Source organism: Taudactylus pleione, unplaced genomic scaffold (assembly GCF_031769625.1).
Source record: "Taudactylus pleione unplaced genomic scaffold, aTauple2 ptg000938l, whole genome shotgun sequence".
In the NCBI taxonomy this organism is placed as follows: domain Eukaryota; kingdom Metazoa; phylum Chordata; class Amphibia; order Anura; family Myobatrachidae; genus Taudactylus; species Taudactylus pleione.
The window spans coordinates 489,783-514,906 of NW_028285339.1; the positions used below are offsets into that span (position 1 = coordinate 489,783).

General features: G+C 44.4%; 1 protein-coding gene across 2 annotated transcripts; it reads right to left on the reverse strand.

Moving 5' to 3' along the window:
• Positions 1–1,620: 1,620 nt before the first annotated feature.
• PLEKHJ1 (pleckstrin homology domain containing J1) lies at positions 1,621–25,124 on the reverse strand. 2 transcript variants are annotated; one of them, XM_088459837.1, is made up of 6 exons: positions 24,858–25,124; positions 17,343–17,410; positions 17,025–17,091; positions 15,969–16,059; positions 4,671–4,734; positions 1,621–4,591 (listed from the first exon to the last, which is right to left on the reverse strand). In XM_088459837.1, exons 1-6 carry the CDS (start codon positions 24,949–24,951, stop codon positions 4,526–4,528), a joined length of 450 nt encoding a protein of 149 aa, XP_088315963.1. In that variant the 5' UTR covers positions 24,952–25,124; the 3' UTR covers positions 1,621–4,525. The 2 variants fall into 2 exon arrangements, 1 of the variants encoding a protein (XP_088315963.1); XR_015872985.1 differs by lacking the exons at positions 15,969–16,059; positions 17,025–17,091; positions 17,343–17,410; positions 24,858–25,124 and having other exon boundaries at positions 4,558–4,591; positions 4,671–12,956.

Consider the following 25,124-nt stretch of genomic DNA (forward strand, 5'->3'; position numbering starts at 1 on the left):
CTGTACTAGTGGAAGGGGAAGGGGTTATACAGTGTGTGGGAGACAGTTTTAATTAGTTAGTGGACGACTCCATATCTCACTACTTATAACCCAGAAGTAATGGCATTCCCCAGATGGATGAAAAAGGAAAATGACGAGCCACACCTCTAATGAAACCAGTGGATTGAGTATGGCTCTCCACCAGAAATCTAGATTGAGGGTTCCTTCAATGAAATTTGCACCCCTACGTATAGGACTTTACACCATCCTGAAGATCATAAATCTGGTGGCGTATAAACGACAACTGCCACCATACCTGTGGGTTCCAAATATCTTTCACATAGCTTTAAACTTTACATGTTTTGGAGATAACAGAATGAAACTTGAGAGGTTTGTGCAAACGCAACGGGGTATGAAATCAAGAATATTATCGACTCCCTGTTATCAAGGTCAGCTCCGGTACCTCATAGAGTGGAAGGGGTATGGACCAGAGGAACATTCCTGGATTACTACTGGAGATGTTCATGCTCCTACTCTTAGTCAGAAGTTCCACAAAAACTTTCCATCTAAACCTAAGAGGTGTCCTGGGTCACCCATAAAAGGGGCATACTATGAGATTGAGGGACACCATACCAGTTTATCGCACATGCCACTGTCACTTTCCCACGTAGCATGCTCCAGCAGCACAAACTCCATGTACCTACCAAACATGGATTCCAGCTCATAGTGTTACAGCGTGACTTAGCCGCCACCATATTGTATACATTCTGATGTAGCTGCACCAATCAAGCATGCATCATTCACATGACCAGTGCAGCCAATCCGTGTTCAGTCTAACCTAGTTAAACCTCCTCAGCCCACTAGCTCATCGCCAGTACAACTTGTCTTACCACTTGTTCCTGGTTAGTACTTCGGTTACTGACTTCCTTACCTATCACTCAGTGAGGTTTTGCTCTGAGCTAGTACGCTTCGTGGTGCTCCACATTTCTACACCAGTGTGCTCTTGCTTACATTCAACTCCTGCTGGTAGTCCTATTTGCACACTCCACTTGTTGCAGTCTGTACCATCTCTGTGGATCAACCTGCACTCGGTAGCACAGAGCGTCTTTTCGTGCAATGTGTTACCTTCAAATGCCTCTTCTTCGCTCAGCGATGCCAATAGTTAGCAGAGGCAGATTCTGCTGATTAAAATGATATGCAGCATATCTATATTCTCTGACCGACTGCGGGTGTATCTGCATGCGAAACACTACGTTGCAGTGTCAGCGGCTGTAACAAACGTAGCGGTTCGTATGCAGATACACCCGCAGACACACACAGAACTTAGACATGCTGTATATAATTTTAATCAGCAGAAGCTGCTTGTGCTAAATATTCGCATCACTGTGCGAATAAGACGCATGTGATAGTTGCTCGAAAAGACGCTCAGCGCTACAGTCACACGGAGCTCCCGCATGGATATAGCGTGACTTGTAGCGTACGGAGGACATATCTCATCAACATAGCCCAGTAGTCCCAGTTCTGTGCCCACAACAAATACAGAACCTGACACATAGCCGATGCTGGTGGAGCAAGAGGTATCAGTAAGTGACTTGGAGGTTATTGCAGACATAATAGTTCATACAACAGACAATTGGTAACTTAAAATTTTATTTTCTATGGCTGAACACAGTATTTTACCCAATATTTTAAATCAAAGGAGTATAAAAACCACACACACTACATAAAAAGGGCAGATGCCACACAACATTCGCTGAAATTTGAAAAGTTCTCAAAGTGAGAATATGGTTTTAGGTTCTATCATAAACCCCCTCACATCCATCAGTTTTTCATTCCTTCATGGTCAGAAAAACCTCTACACTTGTATGAGTCGTTCCTTAGACAGCAACAATTTTTAATTACATTATTTGTATATGTATGATGTTGTTGGATGCTGAAATACATTTGCCTTTTTAATACAAATTAAATAAAAATAAGCTATAGGATAAAGGAAAAATGCATTTACCAAGGTGCTATCATTTTAGTATTTTAATAATTGATACTGCCACACAAATATATACATTTTTTTAAATGTATGTTGGGAACACAAAATGCTCTTACAAGTCTGCTGAGACCCAGAAGCTTTATCCTGTACACGGAACTCAGTGATGAGGTCAGAAGGATTTCCATGCAGTAAAAGGTCGGTGTTGTGAATACAAAGATTTCATTCAGAATGTAGGGCATGCAGTCAGGATACCGGACGTCAATTAACAGACGCCCGTCAGAATGCTGATGCCGTAAGAGATCAAGATACAGACGTCAGCATCTAGACCACTGGCATCCCGATGGTAAGTATGCGGGTTAGGCCGTAGATGGGGGGGGTTTGGTTTAGGGACCTCCCGGGGTGGGTTAGGATTTAGGGTGCAGGAAGGAGGGGCAGGGGGGGGGGAGGAAGAAGAAGAGGGTTAGGCTACTTGCCGGCCACTGTTGGGGTCCGGAACATCGGGATGCTGCTGTCTGTCTTCTGACCGCCGGCATCCCGACCACCGGTCAATCGTATGTATTCCGTGTTCTTTAAAGTCTAATATTTATATCCCTGATAATGCATAGGAACTACTGGATTCTGTACAGAAGGGAGAGATCAGTGTGAATGCCTCCAGGAGAGTTAGGGATTGTATACACATTAACTGATATGTGAAGACCATGTATAGTGGGTTGGAAGAGATTAAACAAATATATATATAATTAGATATTTGAAGGATACTGAGGAGTTTGTGAACTCTACAGAGGTCCTTCCCTATAAAACACATGCCTGATAAAGTACAGTCATTGTATCTGCAGTAGGGCAGGAATTTATGAAGCAAAAAGTTGTTCTAATTGAAAAGAGCAATGTGAAAATCTTTTATGGAAATAGAACTAGCTATTTCTTTAGAACTAAATTACATATATTATATGAAATTAGAAATGTGCAAGGTAGCCTTAGATGTGCTAAGGCTACCCTGCAAAACAGATAGACAAAATGATAACTGTAATAATCCTAGTAAATAATCTTTAATTTTTGTTTTGGTTTTAACGATATTTATACAGTATTTTAAGCTTGATTGGCTCTTTTGAAACATAGCTATTTTCTAGCAGCCTGCAGATAAATATCACATAGCATTGGTGGTCTATACTGTGTGACTAAATGGATGCAGTCTAATTAATCACACATAGGTACTTGCACCCCCTGCTACCCCATATACATTATTACATTTCATTACACATCAATACACATATTACAACTGCAGTTTTAGATATTTCGTCACTGTAAAAAACATTTTCAACAAAGAATTAGTGATTGCTTTACAAAGTTTGATTTGACAGAGTAGAAAAACATTTCAAGTGCATGAGCAATATACTGTAGGACAATATTACAATTTTTACATATTGTCTGCATAATTACACTGCACATATTTCAAACATTTAAATGTGATAACATTTACTTGCAACTTTTTGAATAAAAACAAAAATCAGACTATCGATGCTAGAACTAGATCAATGGTCACTGACAACCATAACATTTTGAAACAATTTAAGATTTGATTGTAAATTGGCCTCACTAAATATACAATGTCATGCCTAACAAAAGGCTATGAAGCATGACCACAAAAAATTACACCAAGTCATGATCTAATTCAGTATTCAATATGATTGCTACATATACTCATCTACAGGGACCAGTGATGTAGTGTTCTAAAGGCAGCTGCCAAACAAGGCCCGGTAATGATACCAATAGCAACATTACAGGCCAGTATGTACAGAAACCATCACTGTAGCGTTATCAGTGTAAAACAGGGTACCAACTGCAGACACATCAGCTCCCTGAGAAATATAGATGTAGAATAGGATATATCTAATTGAATCAAGTATACGTCAAGAAAGTTTAACAAATTACAGTATTAAATTTCACTTTTGTGTTGCAATTTAATATAAATAAAACAGTAAGTTTAAAAACAACTGAAAAAGCTAGTGCAGTAAGTAGTTGTAAATAAGTATGTACATGTGCAACCTTAGTTTAAAAAAAGGACTTTTATGTAAGGAAAAAAAACATTAAAAACTTATAATGCTCGAATCATGTGCTAAAGTTACAATAGTCATGTGAGACAAGAAATTCAATCTCAGGAATTTCACCAGTACAGGACAGCAGATGAATAATTGAAAAAGTTCCTCAGTGTTAGACTAAAGGCTACTGTTTGACTATAGACTAGTTTAGTCCAACTTCTATCAGACCATTTTTTTATGCTCACAAATTTGTCATTAACTAATTGTTTATAAAAACCCAAAAAACAAATTGATTTACTCTAGCGCTCCCCCGCCCCCCCTTTTACCGGTTCTGTATTACTATCTGCAACAGAAACTGTCTTTGTGACAGAGAGAGAATGGCATGGCTTTGAGGATAAAAGATTGAATGTAGTTTTGTTTTGAGTTAATGAATCAGATGGAGTCTGTATATCCAAAAACATGATTTATGGAGTAAGGTCAGGTTCGAGAAGGACACATTGAGCAAATACAGTAAGAATACTGTACTTCAGATATCCGAGGGGTCTAGTTGAAACCGAGATTCCTCAGATATTCCATACTGCTCCAAAGGGTCCTATATGCACATGAGACAGGGTAAGTATTAGAATTGTACAGGACCGAGTAGAACAGTGCCCTAAACCACCCTTACTCACCTTCCCTGTCATTTTTAGGATTTCATTTCTATAAAAAAGGAGACTTCTCCTCATGAACTCGTAGCTGAAACACAAATACACACTCTCAGCACACTACATGCCACATGTGCCATCCCAAAGAAAACAATGTAACATACAATTACAGCTGCAAGCTGTTTTTGTTCTTTGTCAAAGAAACAATTTAGTTAACACCTATTAGTTGCTTATTTAAATGTTTTATTACATGGAGAGTTATCGTAGGTGTAGCAGGCTTGTGGGCACAGGTGGACCGGAAATCTAAAAGGAGAGTTATGGTAAAACTTACCTTTGTAAACTCTTTCTTCAAAATCCATAGGGTCCACAGGGAGACAATGGGGTGTAGGTGGTACTTGCAGGATCAGACACCAACAGCAAAGCTTCTTCCTGTCCCAGGATGCTCTGGTCCTATCCCTATGCCCCACCCACAGCCTGAGGGCAGCTCAGTTTTGTTAACAAGCCCAAGGCAGGAGCAGGATAGGAGAGAAGGAAGACTGGTAGACAGAAAAATCACACTCTCACAGAGAGAAGGAAACAAGTGACCAAAAGTAGAAACCCATAGAAGCCAGGTGCGTCAGGGCGAAGAAAGTGTTAACAAAAGGTAAGTTTTAACAAAAGGTAAGTTTTAGCATAACTCACCTTTTCTTCTTCAGGGTCCATAGGGCTCCAAAGGGAGACAATGGGGGGGATGTCCCAAAGCAGTTGTTAAAGGGGACGCACCTGAACTGAGAGGAGAACTCGGCTCCTGAAGGAAGCATCCTGAGAGGCAAATGTATCAGAGGCATATAACCTAAGAAAGGTGTGGACAAAAGTCCAGCTAGCTAGGTCCCCCGGAGCCCCGCCGAGAGTACCTAGCCGAGGGCTGGTGTCGCGTAGGGGTGATGGAGCAGCAGTGCAGACGCCTTGCATAGTTGTTCGACAGACACACCACAGCGGGCTGCCCACAAGGGATCCACAGAGCGAGTAGAATGAGTAGAGACTGTAGTCGGCACAGGAAGGCCACTCTGCGTGTAAGCCTGTGAGATAGTCATGCAAGGCCATCTGCCCAGAGTCTGTTTGTTAGCTGGCCAGCCCTTCTTATGGAATCCATATAGGATGAAGAGGGAGTCCGATTTGCTGATGGAACTAGTACGGTCCACATAGATCTTCAGAGCACGGGCCACATCCAAAGAGGCCTCACCTGCCAAGAGATTTGGTGATTGAAAGGCCGGAACAACAATTTCCTCATTGAGGTGGAAACGAGAAACCACCTTGGGAAGGAAGCAAGGGCGCGTTCGAAGAACAGCCCTGTCCGGATGAAAGATTAGAAATGGGGAGCGACAGGAAAACACCCCTAAATAAGATACCCTATGGGCAGACGCTCTAGCCAGAAGAAAGTATTCGCAGTGAGCCATTTGACATATACTGAATCCAGGGGTTTGAATGGAGGTTCCTGGAGAACCGCTGACGAATCCCATGGAGCCACAGGAGGGTTGTATACGTAGAAAACCTTGCAGGAAGGTGTGAGCATCCGGTAGAGGAGCAAATCTGCGTTGAAACCAGATGGACAGAGCAGAGGAAATGCACCTTCAGAGAGGCTAGGCGGAGCCTGAGATCCAATCCAGCTTGCAATAGAGCAAGGATTCTAGAAACCCTAAAAACCTGAGGGTCATAGCTTTTAGTAGCACACCACTGGAAATATGTATGCCACACTCTGATAAATCCTGGCAGAGGCCGGTTTATGTGCTCTGAGCATGGCTTGGACCACAAAGCTGGAAACCCCCTTAGACATTATAAGGGATTTTCTTAAGAGCCAAGCCGTTAAAGACAGACAGGCCAGGTCCGGATGTAGACAGGGACCCCGAGGCAACAGGTCTGGTCGTAGAGGAAGTTGGAGAGGAACGTCTATTAAGAGACTTTAAAGATCGGAGTACCAATGGTGTCTGGGCCAAGCCGGAGCTACCAACAGGACCGTGCCCCCTTCCTGCTTGAACTTCCAAAGAACTTGAGGCAGAAATGAGACAGCTGGAAAGAGGTATGCCAAATGGAAGGTCCACTTCACAGATAATGCGTCCACGAAGGCTGCGTCGGGTCCTTTGTTCTGGCCCCATACACTGGAAGCTTGTGGTTGTGTCGTGAGGCCATGAGGTCCACGTCCACTAGACCCCATTTGCCCACCAGGAGCTGAAAAACTTCTAGATTGAGAGACCACTCCCCTGCATGCACGAAACCCGCCTCCCAATTGAGAATCCCCAGGATGAACACTGCGGAGATGGCGTTCGGCCCATTTGAGAATGCGGGACACTTCTGCCATTGCTGACCGACTTCGAGTGCCTCCTTAGTGATTGAGGTAGACCACTGCCGTAGTGTTGTCGGACTGTACTTGTACAGACTTGCCCTGAAGAATATCCTGAGCCAGAGTGAGGGCTTTGTAAATGGCTCAGAGTTCCAGTACATTGATTGGTAAGACCGCCTTGGCTGGAGTCCAGCGTCCCTGGAAGGAGTGCTGGCCGGTCACTGCGCCCCACCCGCAGAGGCTTGCGTCCGTTGTAAGGAGTGCCTAGTCCGGGATCCAAAAGGGACGACCCGTGTTTAAGTGGGACATCTGTAGCCACCAGGATAGGGACAGGCGAACCTCCGGAGAGAGGCCTATCATCTGGGATCTGATGAGATGAGGAAGCCCGTTCCACCTGGAGAGGATCAGGTGTTGTAGGGGCCTGGAGTGAAATTGAGCGAATTCCTCCATATCGAAGGTGGGCACCATGGATCCCAAGGTCTGCATTGCAGAGTGAATTGACGCTCGGCGACTGTGGAGTAATCTGCGCACTGGGTGCTGCAATAGAGATTTTGTCTGCTGTCAGGAAGATTCTCTGAGCCTGAGAGTCCAGGAAAGCTCTCAGATGTACCATTCTTCGAGAAGGGGTCAGGGAAGACTTTTTCTAGATTATCAGCCAACCGTGAGTTTGTAGGAAGGCAATGGTTAGATGGCGATGAAGAATTTCTGGGGAGCTTGCTAAGAGCAAGAGATCGTTCAAGTATGGGAGCAGTCTGATCCCCTGACGACGAAGATAGGCCACCATAACTGCCATGATCTTGGTAAAGACCTGGGGAGGGTGAGCTACCACAGGTGCCCCACAATTTTTACCAATACCTGTAAAAAAGAAGCCCAGGGGGGTCCTGAGGAGAGGATGCCGGGGCTGAGGGACCGGGTGCCATATAACAAAATGCACATAGACCATCTTGAATGAGATTCTCTGAAGCCAAGCCTGCTAAACAGGACTTGCAAGACACCAGAGCGGGAGCAGCAGGCTGCTTGTTATTCTAGCCTTTGCCAGACATAGTTGCAATGATAATTGTAGCACACAATCTGGTACAGTGCAGTGAGCAACTATATGTACAATATGGCACAGTGTAGTGCGCAACACAGATATACAGTATGTCATAGACCTCACAAATAAAGGTAGATGTGAAGTACAATAAACCCCCTATGACTCAGTATTCCAGGGTTATAATGAAAGAAAGGGACAGGTATAAGCTGACAGTTTGAGAAAAAGAAAAAAAAAGACAGCAGCGCTAGCACAAGTCACATACAATGCAGAGTATACAATAGAACTGCAGTGGGCACTAAATTCAACTACACAGACCACAGTGACTGGTAGGAAATAGCGCTGTATAACCTGGCCTTTGGGAGAGGTATACAGGGAGACGGGACCCAGCTTTCTCGGAGACCTGAATGTAGAAAAATATGAGATATGGTAAGAACTTACCTTTGTTATCTCTATTTCTACGAAGTCCATAGGGTTCAACAGGATACCTTGGGTATAGGCGATGGCGGCAGACATCCAGGCACCACAGAGTTAAAAACTTCTCCATCCTCCCAGGATGCACTGGGGTCACTCTCCTATACCCCGCCCCGAGCCTCAGGCACTCAGTTTCGTCACAAGCCATAGGCCGGAGGAGGATAAAGAGAGAGAGAAGAAAGTCTGGAACACACAAGAATCACATTCTCACCAGAGGGAGACGGAAAAACCGGTGACCAGAACCACAGGCCATCTGCAGTACAGGTGTGACAGGGCGGGAGTCCTGTGGAACCCTATGGACTTCTTAGAAATAGAGATAACAAAAGTAAGTTCTTACCATATTTCATATTTTCTACATCAGGGTCCATAGGGTATCCACAGGATACCTTGGGGATGTCCCAAAGCAGTATCCTTCAAGGGTGGGGACGCTCCTGTGCTGAGAGGAGAATCCGTCGCCCGAAGGAGGCATCCTGAGAGGCGTAGGTATCAAAAGCATAATAATACGTGGGCGCCTTGCAAAGCTGAACAGCTGAGGCGCCACATCGAGCTGCCCACGAAGGACCCACAGACCTAGTGGAATGAGCCTTAACAGAAGATGGAACAGGAAGGCCCTCGTGAGCAAAAGCTTCAGAGATAGCCAGTTGAATCCATCCTGCCGATGTTTGTTTAGTGGCAGGCCAACCTCTTTTATGGAAGCCATAAAGGACAAACAAAGAGTCTGACTTCCTATAGACAGAAGTGCGGTCCACACAGATTTTCAAAGCTCGCACCACAGCCAAGGTGGCCTCACCAACCAAAAGGTCCGGCGAAGCAAACTATGGTACAATAATTTCCTCGTTGATATGGAAACTAGATACCACCTTTGGAAGAAACCCAGAACGAGTGCGCAGCACAGCCCTGTGTCTATGAAAATTAGAAATGGAGGTCTGCATGTGAGAGCTCCCAATTCTGAAACCCTTCTGGCCGTAGCAATAGGCAGAAGGAATACAGTCTGAATGGGTAGCCATTTCAAATCCACTGAGCCCAGTGGTTCAAATGGCGGTCCTTGAAGAGTCTTCAAGACCACAGCCAGATCCCATGGTGCCACAGGTGCAACAAAGGGAGGCTGAATAAGAAGCACCCCTTGCATAAAGGTGCGGACATCAGGAAGCATAACAATCCTACGATTAAACCACACTGAAAGTGCAGACACATGTACCTTCAGGGAAGCTAGGCGAAGACCCTGGTCTAAACCCACCTGTAGGAAGGCTAGAACCCTGGACAATCTGAACACCTGGGGAGCATAACCTCTAGTGCGACACCACTGGAAGAAAGCCTGCCACTCTATGGTAGATGTTGGCAGATGAAGGCTTCCAAGCTCTCAGCATGGTGTTGACCACAGAGCTGGAGAAACTTCTGGACCTCAAGAGGGCAGTCTCAATAGCCCCGCCGTCAAAGGCAGCCGACTCAGGTCCGGATGAAGGCAAGGACCCTGAGACAGCAGGTCCTGACATTGAGGTAACAACAGCGTAGTGTCCACTGAGAGACCCTGAAGATCCGTGTACCAGTGCCGCCTGGGCCACGCTGGATCAATCAGCAGAAGCATGCCGCCTTCTTGCATTAATTTGCGTATCACTCGTGGAAGAAGGGAGAACGGAGGGAAGAGGTACGCATACTGGAAGGTCCACTTGACCGCCAGAGCAGCCACTAGACAAGCTTTTGCGTCCCTTGTTCTTGACCCGAACATCGGCAGTTTGTTGTCGTGTCGTGAGGCCATGGAGATCTATCTCTGGAAGGCCTCGCTTGTTCACCAGTAGCTGATACACTTCCTGGTGAAGAGACCAATCTCCTGGATGCACGTCTTGACTGCTGGGAAAGTCTGCTTCCCAGTGGAGAACTCCTGGTATGAACACTGCTGATATTGCGTTGAGATGCTTTTCCGTCCATACTAGAATGCGGGACACCTCTGTCAGAGCCGCCTGACTGCGAGTCCCTCCTTGGCGGTTTATGTATGCCACCGTGGTGGCGTTGTCCGACTGTACCTGCAAAGGTTTTCCCTGCAAGACCTGTCTTGCTTGCTGGAGAGCCTTGAATACTGCCCGCAGTTCCAATATGTTTATTGGAAGAGCAGCTTCTACCGATGTACACCTTCCCTGAAAGAAGTATGGACCCATCACCGCTCCCCAGCCCAGGAGACTGGCATTCGTCGTCAGAAGGGCCCATTCTGCGATCCAAAAGGGGCGCCCCTTGTTCAGGTGAACTGTCTGTAGCCACCAGGCCAGAGATAATCGCACCTCCGGGGAAAGCACCATGGTCTGTGTTTTTATCCTTTGGGGCGACCCATTCCATCTGGCAAGGATCAGCTTCTGCAGAGGTCTCGAGTAAAACTGGGCAACCTCCACCATGTCGAACATGGATACCATGGGTCCCAGTAACCCCATTGCCGAGTGCATAGACACCCGATGACTCTGCAGGCAAAGATGGACCTTTGCCTGTAACGCAGAGATTTTTTCTCCCCCATCACCAAGATCCTCTGATGTTGGGAATCCAACAGAGCTCCTAGATGGAGCATCCTCTGAGATGGTACCAGGGAGGACTTCTTCCAATTTATCAGCCAGATGCGAGACTGCAATACAGAGACTGTTAGTTGCAGATGGCGCTCCGCCAGTAACAGGAGATCGTCCAGATAAGGTAACAGGCGGACTCCCTGCAACCACAAGTGAGCGGCCATAACTTTGGTGAACACCCGAGGTGCTGTAGCCAAACCGAAGGGCAGAGCCTGAAACTGGAAGTGGTCCTTGACCACTGCAAATATGAGGAAGCACTGGTGTGCTGGGATAATAGGGATATGCAGGTAAGCATCCTGAATATCCAGCGACACCATGAAATCCCCAGGTTCCACTGCTAAAATAATGGAACGCAGGGTCTCCATCCTGAAACGAGGAACCCTCAGAAATTTGTTGAGGGATTTGAGGTTGAGTATTGGCCGGTAGGAACCATTGGGTTTCTGCACCAGAAAAAGATTGGAGTAATACCCCAATCCCTTCTGAGACAAAGGAACTGGCACTATAACTCCATTCTGGAGCATCGAGCGCATTACCTTCTTGAGTTCCTGGGCCTTGTCCTGATTGGACGGAAGGCCCGTGGTGAAAAACCGGCGGGGAGGCCTCCTGCGGAAGGAGAGGGCGTACCCCTGAGTGACCACTTCTACGACCCATGTGTCTGAAGTGGTCAGACACCCGCTTTTTGGGCGAATTTCAGAAGTCTGCCTCGCACTTTGAGGTCCCCAAAAGAAAGGCCCGTCCCGTCAGGCCGAAGGTTTGTCATTGGACTTGGGAGTGGGACGTCTGGTACTCCAGGCCTGCGTCCTGGGCTTTGCAGGTTTCTTGGCGGCAGTGCTCCTAGGAAAGGACTGTACCCTGGGTCTGTTCTGCATTCTATAGGCCCTTTTTGGAATCAGCATCCGCCTTCCAAGAATGCAGCCACAGGATATGACGAGCCGCCACTACTGCCGAGGAGATCTTGGACGCCATGAGGCCCATATCTAAAGCTGCCTCATTAATGTAGGTAGCTGAGTCCCTTAAATTATCCACCACCTCCACCTGTTCAGGTGACGAGTCTGGGTCCAGGGATGCCTCCAAGGTATCAGCCCAGTGCTCCATAGCTCTTGCCACCCAGCACACGGCCAAAGCCGGCATGGACACGCCTCCTGCAAGGGAATATTTCTACCCTGCGATCCGTTGGATCCTTTAAGGAGAACATAGAGGGCATAGGCAACGTAGCACTCTTTACTAGACGTGTAAATCCACTTGTGGCGGGTTATTACATTTTGCTAAATAATTATCTGTAAAAAGGGTATGCCACCGCAAACAGTCTAGGGGGCTGGTAGCGCTTACCCTGCGTTTTCCACGCCTCCTCTAAATGATCCACTAGCTGATCAGATAGGGGAAACACTGTAGTATCACTTTTAATATCCTTGAAAAAGGCATATTTTGATTTAGCTACAGGAGGAGCGTCATGCTCAACAACCAAGGCCGTGCGCACCGCACATATGAGCCATCATCTGTCATCACAGCATCCTGATCTTGATGAGGTTGCAGCAGACGCTTCTGCACCCACACAGACAACTAGCCCTGTAACACCTCTGACAGCTGTTGTACTGAGGTAGACAGTGAATTAGCCCACACAGGTTCATGGATGACCTGAGAGGTCGGCAACGGGAAACTCTGAGGTACGATTAACTGTTTAGGAAACCCCTGCATAGGGGACGACACCATAGACTGCTGTGAGACCCCCATCTGGGGACACGCAGGGGTTGTCGTTAACTGGCCAGGATAGTAAGTGCCGCAGCAAAACAAGCCCATGGTAGCTCCTGCACAGGTGTAGTGACAGAAATCGGCCGTGCCACCGCAGGCACGCCTTACATAATCCATCAGAGTTACCATCACCCTCTGCCAATGGTACCTTGCATACAGTACACTGAGGCGGAATGGGGAAATCATGCTCACTGTCAGACATACTGAGTGTGTGACCCGGAGGCTGTATGTGACCACCGCACTTCACAACAAGTTGTATAGTGAGGTATAAATCCCCCTTGCAACACCGCACCGCAAGGGCTTGTTAGCAGAGAAGAAAAACAGGGATAGGGAAAATAGCTGTCAGTATGTGAAAGTGACAATAACAGACAGCAGCGCTAGCCCAAAGTCACATACAATGCAGAATATTGAAAACCCTGCAGTATCTGCGCTTCATCAACTAACCAGACCTCAGCCTGGTAGGAAACAGCACTGCATACACTGACCTTGCACCGGAGGAGAGGTATGCAGGGGGACCCAGACCACGATGCCCACGTTAACAGCTTCCAGCAGTGTTTGCCACATGTATTAAAATGGCCACTGAGGAGCAGAGGGAGGGCTGGTCCGGGGGCGGAGCGCATGCAGATGCCTAACCACCTTGTGGAGAGGCCGTGTGCAGCGGGGGAGGCGCAGGCTGCTTAGCAGGGAAAGCGCGCTCCCCTGGCATGCATTTAACCCCTGGGACGCTGGACATTTACTGTTTCTGTCCAGTCCTCAGTCCCAGGGGGTAGCGGAAAGCGCAGGGATCAGTAGCCTGGTTCCACACTGCAGCCAGTCCCCAGGGAGCCCCCTGCCTGGGGACTAAAGACTGTGCTATTCGGCCGGGACCCACCGCGGGACCTTGGAGGATGGAAAAGTTTTTAACTCTGTGGAGCCTGGATGTCTGCCATAGCCTATACCCAAGGTATCCTGTGGATACCCTATGGACCCTGATGTAGAAATGGCTGCCGTGAGTCGCAGAGGGTGAAGGAGGAGCAGCTCAGGGGCGACAAGATCTCCTATGCTGACATCAACCACAGGTACCTGGTCTTAATCTGTGCCCTGCGCCAGTATAGTAATGTCCTGGTGGTCTAGTGGAGTCCCGGACAAATTGGTGTTCACATAAGCGCCTCCGGTCTGTCTCCTGAGATCGGAGGCAAGACTACGCATACATGCGGGTCCCTGCAAGCGGGGATCTGCCTTACCTGTCCCCTTGAGTCCCGGCTGCAGTCCGTGGTCCGAGGAGCCCTGATAGCTAGGTCCCCTCGGAGCACCGCCGACAGTACTTAGCTGAGGGCTGGTGTCGCAGACTGGTGATGGAGCAACAGTGCAGATGTCCAGAGGACTGTCTAGCGCTGCTGCACTTAGTAACTATGAAAATAAAACTAAAATCAATAGCCCCACTGCTCCAATGGTGGTCCAGCTCCTGCTGGACACCAACGAAACTGAGTAGCCCTCAGGCTGTGGGCGGTGTATAGGAAGAAGGACCGGAGCAACCTGGGACAGGAAAAAGCTTTGCTGTTGGTGTCCAGTCCTCCAAGTACCACCTACACCCCATTGTCTCCCTGTGGAGCCCTATGGACCCTGATGAAGAAATAAATATTTTCCAACTGTGTAATAGCTGTTGATTTTTCATTTATTTCTCCAATAAAAAAAACAAACAACAGATGACATCTCATGTTTTTAACATTCAACAGTTTCCATGCTGAGTTTCTCGGATCACAGCCTGCTTCATCAGATTGAAATATTTTTTTTTATGTGTTACTATTATTAATATTTTTTTCCAATATTTTTCAACTGAACGACACTTCCTTGTAAAAATGCTGAAATGTTTCCAATCTGACATGGCTGCAGCCCGCGAAACGCGTCTTTGAAACTATCAAAAGAGATACATAAAATGTCACCAGCTTTTATATTAGAGAAATAAGTGAAAAATCAACAATTACAAGGTTGGAAAATATTCATTGAAATTTCCAGTCCACCTGCGACCATGAGATACTATACCTTCGTTATTTCCACCCTAAGGGGATACTGGATTCCCTTATTTCGCTGAGGATATGTACTCCACCAGTAAGCTCTATACTGAGGAGCGGTGTGGACCCCATATCTTCAAAATATATCTAGAAATACATTTTCCATATGTTAACAGAAATGCACACATTGAGGGATATATTCTTTTGTCCGCACTAAAATTTTAGTTTACCGCGACTTGAATGAAAGCGCCTATTGCATGGTAATTTCACATAGCACGACTCAGAACGCTTCTGCTTACCGCCAATCCAGTTGTAAAAAGTAGATGAGCAGTAATTATCTATGTTGTTAGCAGTGTTAAAAATGGGGAACAATAGGGAAATCAGTCTGTCCCCCTAAAAAAGTGCAAACTGACATTGAATAACAGTATAGAATTATATTAGTGACTAAAAGCAAAGAAATTGAAGTTCTTAACAGGTGTCAAATTGCTGTTTTCATGTTTTAAGAAGATTGAAAAAAAAAAAAAAAAAGTCTAAAATTGCTTTTTGTGCCATTTAAGCCACTTTTAAGAATTTGTTTAAAATCAACTATAACTTCCACCTGCAAGCCTAAAAACACCTGTCCCATCTATACAACACCCCCATATATCTGTCCCGCAAATTTTAACCCATCTGCATTTTGCTGAATATCACCCCAAAGATACATGTCATTATTTGCCAAATTACTCTAATTAAAATATTTAAAGTGACAAATTAATCATTAATTATGGGGGTTCTGCCAGGGTTTCTGAACCAAGTCCCAACATTTTTACCTTAAAACAGGGATTTACCCAAACTTTTCACCTGCTCAGGGGCTGCGAGAAAAAAGTTGCGTTAAAGACTATGAAAATTAACGCTGCTAAATTTGCATGGCTAATTGGATAGCAAAAAATTCACAGCCAGTCGCATTAAGTTGTATTATAACCGCAATAACCTCTGAAGATAGGTTAACGAGGCTGATTGAATATGTCCAAGTGTCAACTCAATTTTCAAGTATGTTTTGAATTATTAGATCTTAAAATTATGATTGGTTATATGTTTATTTGCTGGGGGAGCAATACTTTGCCCAATCCTCCTGAGAACCTGGCTGAATTAAAAAAGTATTATTATTGGCAATTTGTTGTTAATAATGATCCATTTCTTCTACATTTAGGTATGAAAACTGGCTAACATCGTGCTTACCTTGCATTAGTCAGTGCTTCCACCCACTCTTCACACTGTTCTCGGCTATTGCATTCAAACACGTACTTCCTGTCTGGCTCATCGATAAAGTCTGACAACCAAAACAGCTGTAAGAACTATTCATAAAAATGCCAAAGCAAATAATGTATGTTTCAAGAGGAAGGCTAAACTAATCCTGGTTACACACCTGAACCTGATGGGCTGACCAGTTCAACGATTTGGTAAGTGTTTTGCGCAAATGATTTATGCATACACATTTACCAATCTGCCGCCCGTACACACAGGCAGATGTACAGGTATATCTGAAAATTTTTTCGGCATCTGCAGGGCCGAAGCAATATGTCTGAACAACACCATTCACAGACATATCAGCGGTACAAACGAGCAGATGAACTCAGCGATATATCGCTTGCCGGCTTTTATGAACTATATATTGCATAGTGTGTATCCAGGTTAAGGGCCGGATTCAATTACCGGCGATATCATTGCCGATTATTTGGCGATATTATCGCACCTGCGTTAATGCATCGCAGGGCCATAAGGATGCTGGCGCAGGCGGTTTTTTAGTGGTGTTAAAAAACTACCTGCGCCAGCCACATGCGATGAATAAACCACTTGACACATCCTTAGGGCCCTCAGAAATACCAGACCCAATATGTTAAACGCATTTTTCACTGGAAAAAGAAATAGTTTGACCAAAATTTCACCGGTCGTATTTCGCCAAAGTACGCAACTTACAAAAAAAAAAAATGAGCTAAAAGTATCATTAGGGGGACTGTCCAAAGAGTTCTCCTGACCTAGACAGGAGAAAAGTTTTCTCCACTTTTTAGGCGAAAATCGGCTTTTTTTCCGCAGTCGTTGGCATCTAATTGAATTCCACCCTAAGACTGCAAAGTTTTAAGAAGATTTGAAAATACAGGAACATGAAGGCCAAAGTGCTATAAGAGTAGGAGCAAGCAGGCTTGTTTATTCAAATAATTATTCAGTAAAGGAAAACATATACTATTTAAAGAAAGGGTTTTTCATATCTGATATAAAAGTTATTCATATACTTACTTATTGAGAAGCCTTTTTCCTCTTCTTTCGTCACTCTGCAATGTTCTAAAAGCAGTGCTCCAATAGGCTGATACACACAAACTTTGTGTCAATAAAAGGTAGGACATGCAAAAAGGTTTAACACAACAGTAACTACTACATACAGCATAAAGGTTCTATATGAAATATACTATTTTGGCACGCCAAGTGCAATAATTAATGGGTGCTCAAGAACAATAGAAATCTTCCAACGTGTGCCCATTAATTATCGCGGTGCTGAAAAAAATGTAATTCCCCCCTAATAGTAACTTGTAAAAAAAAAAGTTTCTATTTTCATACCTCCTCCTCATCTGCCCGGAAATAAAAGAGAAAATTCACAATCAATTTCACCAGACGCTTCTTGAGTACTGAATAGAGAAAAACTGTATAAGTCAATATATAAATAATGCCAAAAGGAGCTATGAGTGTTTTAAAATACACATTAAGTACTTAATGTAAACATTTGTTCTAACTGAAGATGATATGCTAATATTACTACCATTATTATAGCATCTGGAGCTATAGTCTACTCTGGCTTATATGAGCGATAAGCACCCCTACCATTCTACTATAGTGCTCTTCATTATGCCACTGTCTTAAAACAAGTCTAATAATAAGTGCTAAATATACTCATGTTAATAAAATAATCCTGGTGGCAAAGGCATTAGGGTTCCCGCTAGGTTGTTTTAGCGGGGAACCGTGCCCTGCCCAATTTTAAAGTGACAAAATGCACCCTGCCCTTATAGCGGCACCCTGCTAAAGCAGCCTGCCCTGTGCCGTCCCCAACCCTGGGCAGGAAAAGTTGCCAGGTGAACAGATGCAGTGCGCATGCCATTTATTCGCAGTGGGTGGAGAGCTAGGGAGAAGCCCAGCACCTCTGTAAGTGCTGGGCATGCCCCCAAGAGTGACAAAATAGGGATGTATCGAGGACACACCCCCTTCCCTGGTCATCCACGCCCCTTTTTTCGGGGGGGTGCAGAGAAGCCCTGCTGTGCCTCGTCTCCGGTCTGGCTGGTATGGTGATGTTCTAGCAAGGGGAAGATAAAGTGCAGAACCAAAACAAATATAATTGAACCTAATTTTTGAGTCATTTCACATATTTTAATAAACATGTGATGCAGAGAATAAAAATGTCAGACTACCAAAAAAGTATGAGAACTTCTAGAATAATTTAAGAAAGTAATTTGACTCAGGTCTTCCGATCAATGGGGAAAACTCAATTTTGGGTCATTCCGTGTCAAATCACACACTGATTTTACCTCACCAGCTCAGATTTTGTTAAAATTTGGTATATGGAGAGTATATATGTAGTCTAAGAAAAATACAAAATATTATATAAATATCATGCATTTTCCACAATATGGCTATGTAAAGTTTTCAAAAATCTCTCAAAAACGCACAACCAGCTGTAGCAGCTCTCTTAATTAAGCTAGAGAGGTGGGAGTGGTGTCATTATACTGTGCTTTGTAAGCCCTTTCCTATGATATACAACACAATAGGCTTTGAGAGGAAAATTCGTCTTCATCTTCATTCTTGTCCATCACATAAGCAAGCCACCATATCTTGTTATACACAACGGATATATAGCCATTTGTGTCAACTGGAGTTTGTCTAGAGATTTTATAATGAATACTGTAGGGGTAGCCAACCCTGGTCCTCGAGAGCTACCAATAGTGCATGTTTTCCAGGTCTCCTCATAGAATCACAAGTGAAATAATTAGCTTCATCTGTGGATCGTTTCAAATGTGTAATGGGGCACATCCACTAGCAGACTTTGAAACGACTGAACGATTACGACACTGTAATCGTGCAGTCATTGGTCAGTCTGTAATGTGCCTACACTGAACGATCAGTCATTCAGTGTAGGCACATCAATCATCCCCTAACATGCTCAACCTGACGTTATCATCAGGTTGACCAGCATGTTTGGCCGATGATTGATGTCGGAAACGACCAGCGGGAGCGCGCATTGCTGGTCAGTTCCGACATTAATGTACCCGATTCATGCGCGATTGAACGATAACGAAATCGTTCATAGAAACCGGCAAGTTGATGTGCGCATTTAGTGAGTAATGAATACACCTGTGCACCAGCTAGGTGGTCTGGAAAACGTGAACTGTTAGTAGCTCTCGAGGACCGAGGTTAGCTACCCCTGCAGTAGATGATGTTGTAGCCTTAAGGAGCGTACACACGGTACGATTAAAATGGACGGTATGAACTAAATCGATCATATCGTACATTTTTCTTTGCCCAACTACCTGCGATGCGCGGGCACGTATGGTCGATATCGACAATTGCCCGTGCATGCAGGGTCGATATCGACCAGGTTACTATAGGGACCAGCGATCGTTGATCACTATAGTCATTGGTGATGTGCTGGATGATCGATATCAATCGTCCAGCACACCCGGGAGATTGAACAATATCGTTGTCGATCGTCCCGTCTGTACGCACCATTAGAAAAAGGTTTTCACAGATATTTTTGATGTACTTGAATCATCAGGTATAAAAAGCATGATACTGTTGTGTTCCCTAAATAGTTACTGACTGGCTGAAATGATCATTCAAAAATGTTTCAGACTCAATATAGTCTTCTTGTGTAGTGAACGTCAAACTAATTCCAGATATATTTTCTACCACCCATTGATAAAGTTGGAGAGGTGTGAGGATTTGGTTCTCATATGGACGCCAACTCTATCACAAGGGCCTTTCCCATGCGCTGTGGACGAAAAATAACTCGGCCTCAACAACGAAGTCTAGCTTGTGACAACACAAGTTTGTGAAGTTTTTCTTGCACAGACATGCTACGAACTGTCCTGCAATACCGAGCATGATTCCTGACAATTGATTCAGGAGAACAATGATTCATGAGCATGATTCATAAACAATGTATTAACATTATTGAAGATCATTATTTATTTTCTTGCAGACATTGTTTTTAGTTAATAAAGTCATATAGGAACTTTTATAATTAGGCCTACAATATTTGAATTTTTGTAAATTCTCTTAATTACTTTTTGACAATCTCTACATGCGAGAATATTTAATATCTAGATTATATGTTCTCACATGTAGATATTGACAAAAAGTACTTAACAGAATTTACTTTTAATTCAAATACTGAGAGTCGGGCTAATTTTAGTTGTTCCATCATATAATTGGATTTAAAAGTAGGCTCTAATTTTTTTAAACGTAGTACCTACTCCTGTTTAAAATATTTTTTTTTAACTATGAACCCATTATCCTCCCACTTTTAAATTTTGAAAAACCATTTAACATTAGTATAGACTATTTCCAGAAATGTTTTGAACTTTTTTGTTGATGCCACTTTGAGATAGTCATGATAAAAAATTTCAGTTTGAATTTGGAAAAGGTTTTTTCCTCACAGATCCTATGTGTTGTATATCATAGGAAAGGGCATACGAAACACAGTAAAATGACACCTCTCCCAACTCTCTAGCTTAATTAGGAGAGCTGCTATGGCGATTTGAAAATATGCTGGTTGTGTGTTTTTGACAGATTTTTGAAACTTACATGGCCATATTTTGGAAACAGCATGAGATATTTAAATAAAATTTAGTATTTTTCTTAAGACTACATATATACTCTCCATATACCAAATTTGAACAAAATATGAGCTGGTGTGGTAAAATGTTAACAAAAAGTGTGTTGGTTTGACAAGGAATGGCCCTTATACATGATGAACAACATGCCCACTCTCAGCTCAAGTTAAGGAAGACCTGCAAAGACAGCACTACTGTAACTGCCCGATAAATGCACATTGCATCAAATGCATTCAATTGAATTGCGCCGCGCTGCTCCCCCCCCATGGGAAAACAAATATGGGGGTATGCAGCATTAGGAGAAAATCAAAACCAAGTCCAAATGGCAAAACCATGTTTCATTGCAGGTGTGGCAGACTTAAAATGTGCGGAAATTTAGAGTTGGGAAGGGGGGTATTCTAACAATTCTAAGTTCATTGAACAAGATTATGTAACTCAAAAATATAACGGTCTATGCAATGCAGGTACCTAAGAATTTATTCACACAGATCAGCTGCTAGTATGCTTGGAATGCATAACAATCTTTATATATCCTTCCCATGTTTGGGTGTCCTCCCACAGATCCCCCCAAAAAACATAGTGGTAGGTTAATTTGCTGCTAACAAAAAATACCAAAGTGTGCATGAGTTTATGTGGAAAAGAATTTAGACTTTACAGCCATGGCCAAAAGTTTTGAGAATGACAAGTATTGGTTTTCACAAAGTTTGCTGTTTCAGTGTTTTTAGACCTTTTTGTCAGATGTTGCTATGGTATACTGAAGTAAAATTAAAGGCATTTCATAAGTGTCAAAGGCTTTTATTGACAATTACATTAAGTTTATGCAAATAGTCAATATTTGCAGTGGATGTTTTGGTACCATTCTTTATTCATGGCTGTGTTCTTAGGCAAAATTGTGAGTGAGCCCACTCCCTTGGCAGAGAAGCAACCCCACGCATGAATGGTCTCAGGATGCTTTACTGTTGGCATGACACAGGACAAAGACTTTGAGGATAGCCTGGTGTCAAGAAGGGCATCAAAGAAGCCACTTCTCTCCAGGAAAAACATCAGGGACAGACTGATATTCTGCAAAAAGTACAGGGATTGGACTGCTGAGGACTGGGGTAAAGTTATTTTCTCGGAGGAATCCCCTTTCAGGTTGTTTGGGGCATCTGGAGAAACGCTTGTCGGGAGAAGGAAAGGTGAGCGCTACCATCACTCCTGTGTCATTCCAACAGTAAAGCATCCTGAGACCATTCATGTGTAGGTTTGCTTCTCAGCCAAGAGAGTGGGCTCACTCACAATTTTTCCTAAGAACACAGCCATGAATAAAGAATGGTACCAAAACATCCTCCAATAGCAACTTCTCCCAACCATCCAAGAACAGGTTGGTAAGGAACAATGCCTTTCCCAGCATGATGGAGCACCTTGCCATAAGGCAAAAGTGATAACCAAGTGCCTTGGGGAACAAAACATCAAAATTTTGGGTCCATGGCCAGGAAACTCCCCAGACCTAAATCCCATTGAGAACTTGTGGTCAATCCTCAAGAGGTGGGTGGACAAACAAAAAGCCACAAATTCTGGCAAACTCCATGCATTGATTAGGCAAGAATGGGCGGGCCATCTGTCAGTATGTGGCCCAGAAGTTGATTGACAGCATGCCAGGGTGAATTGCAGAGGTCTTGAAAAAGAAGGGTAAACACTGCAAATATTAACTCTTTGCATAAACTTAATGTAATTGTCAATAAAAAATTTGACACTTATGAAATGCTTGGAATTTTACTTCAGTATATCATAGTAACTTCTGACAAAAAGGTCTAAAAACACTGACGCAGCAAACTTTGTAAAAACCAATACTTGTGTCATTTTCAAAACTTTTGGCCATGGATGTATGCTCCTCCGAGGCAGGGACTGATGTAATATTCACTACAGCCCAGGGTAATGTTATGGAACTATATAATTGGCAATAATCTCAACTAACTTTTTTTTTTATATTAAGAAATTATTTTAAACATTGCAATAACATAGGTTGTCATTTTATGAGGTGTACTGAAGTTGCTGAGGCTATAGGGGTTATTTTTTTCTTTAATGTAATGATGCCAATATCTAATTGGTTGACTGAACGGCTGTTCTGAGGTTGAGCCAGGTGTCTCCGAGCTCTGCCCACTACCAAGCACAGCACTGGTCCATAGAATGTGGCCAGTGGGGATTTAGCCAACACCAACCAGGTTTGCAGAAGCGTGATCACACTTTCTAAGGGGTCAATCCTATTTGGTGTGAGTTTGGTCCTGCGAGCTGTTCTCACTGAGAACGTGAACTACGAATTTAGCTTACAATCTAATTCTAAACTCTCCATATTTTTCAGATGACCTTCACAGCTTTTTGTGCACACCCCCCAGTGCAGTGGAAATGGGAGGAAAAATATTTTTAAGTTAGAAATATCAGGACACAGGGCAGCACCTCTGGTACAACCCTCCCAAAGCATAACCATGCATTTCTAGGGTTATAATTTGACCAATGAAGACATGTCAGTCTTAAACAGTTACATTTTGGGTTAAATGATGCAGGACAGGTACGCGGAGGTGTACATGCAGTGCGACAGGTATGCGGAAGTGTACATGCGGTGCGACAGGTACGCGGAGGTGTACATGCGGTGCGACAGGTACGCGGAAGAGTACATGCGGTGCGACAGGTACGCGGAAGAGTACATGCGGTGCGACAGGTACGCGGAAGAGTACATGCGGTGCGACAGGTACGCGGAAGAGTACATGCGGTGCGACAGGTACGCGGAAGAGTACATGCGGTGCGACAGGTACGCGGAAGAGTACATGCGGTGCGACAGGTATGCGGTGCGACAGGTATGCGGAAGAGTACATGCGGTGAGACAGGTAGGCGGAGGTGCTGTATTGATGAGAACTTGCAGATCAGATGTAAAGTGATTATTCCAACTTTTACAAACTTGTATAAAAATACTGAAAACTACTATACAGACATTTTTCTGTACCCCCAAATGCTGGAAAGACTTTAATCTGCTGAAAAACACCATTACTAAAAAGTGCAAAAATCATGCATTTGACTCCTTTTAAAAACCTCCATTACTTTATTATGGCCACTATGCCTTCTACATGGTCCTGCAACCTCAGTTCTCACTTTTTTGGGTTCCAGGGTCTTTGCCCCACTTTTCCAAGGTCATATTTTGTAGAAAAGTCGCATACACTCTCAGCAACTACCGTAAATTGGCATTTCTAATTGGATCTCACATTTCTCAGGTGCATGCATTTGTGTGATGTCTGCGAGTTTCAGGAAACATACTCACTTTGGCAAACTCGCACCTAATTGGAATAACCCCTAAGAAGACAATGGTCCTATGTAGGAATGTAATTGTGACAGTGAACTACCCGCCCATGATGCAGTAGGAGGAGTTAGTAACTGGCAGTACAAGGAAATCCCTATATACTAGGAGTGGCGATGTCAGTCCCCGGTCCTCAGGTTGCTCAAGGAAGAGCAACCATCCATTCAAATCGTGCCCAACTGGCGGAAGGAGGCCATAAGGTTACGCTAACCCAGTGCTGGCTGGAAATGGAGGAAACACTGGCTGGGATGCGCAGTGACTGAGCTAATAAGATCATGGCAGTGATGAAGTATAAGCCAGAAGCTATGCTGATGTACAAGATAGAAAACTGATCTATATGATCCCTGGTGTCCACATTATTGGTAGACATATAGGGGTCTAGTTACTAAGCAGTGTTAAGAGAGAGTGAAAAGTGCCAGCCAATCAGCTCCCAACTGTCATCTCACAGGCTGTGTTTGAAAAATGACAGAAGCTGATTGGCTGGCACCTTATCACTTTTCACTGTCTCCTAACACTGCTTAGTAACTAGACCCCTAAGGGACCTATGTATCAAAGCTTGATGAGATATAAATCACCAACCAAAAAGCGTTTAACTTACATTTTAAAGGCGGTGTTTGAAAAATGACATTTAGGAGCCAATTGGTTAATACTTTTTCTCTCATCAAGCTTTGATACTTTGGCCCCTTTAAATCTTAAAATTGATCCTTACTAATGGCCTGGCCGGCCGTGTATGACAGGTGTGGGGGTGATTCAATTAGTGAGGGGGTAGGGAGGCTACTGCAGGGCACACACACAGGAGCGGCTGCCCGGTCCCCGCCGTGTAACCAGTCCCACAGTATCCGGCACAGCGGATAGGAGCGGAGCAGGGTCAGAGAGTGTGCGGGGATTACAGCTGCGGGGTCCCCGGCCCGGCCGCACACTCACCGCTGCCCTTCTTGGGCGCCCTCATGCTCAGCTCAGCCGCCTTCTCGGCTCTCTGCCTGGACAGAGACAGCAGCTCTTTCTCGTTGAAGCGCATGTTGCGCCAAGGGTCCGGCAGCCCAGAGCGAACGTCGCAGTCCGACTCACACACAGCAGAAGCTTTGGTAGCGCATGGCTACACCCCTAGCAGGGTTCTGCAGCACTACTTTTCGGTGGGGAACAGCAGGCGCTACTCACACCCGGAAGTGTGTGTGTTAGTAGTTGATGTAT

Bases quoted from the DNA above. Each gene is read 5' to 3' on its own strand.
- PLEKHJ1 (XM_088459837.1), bottom strand. From the start codon at position 24,951: ATGCGCTTCAACGAGAAAGAGCTGCTGTCTCTGTCCAGGCAGAGAGCC. The intron at 4,735-15,968 runs GTAAGCACGATG...TTTGTGTTTCAG, and splicing joins GAAGCACTGACTAATGCAAG to CTACGAGTTCATGAGGAGAA. The intron at 4,592-4,670 runs GTGAGTAAGGGT...ATGTGCATATAG, and splicing joins TCCTAAAAATGACAGGGAAG to GACCCTTTGGAGCAGTATGG.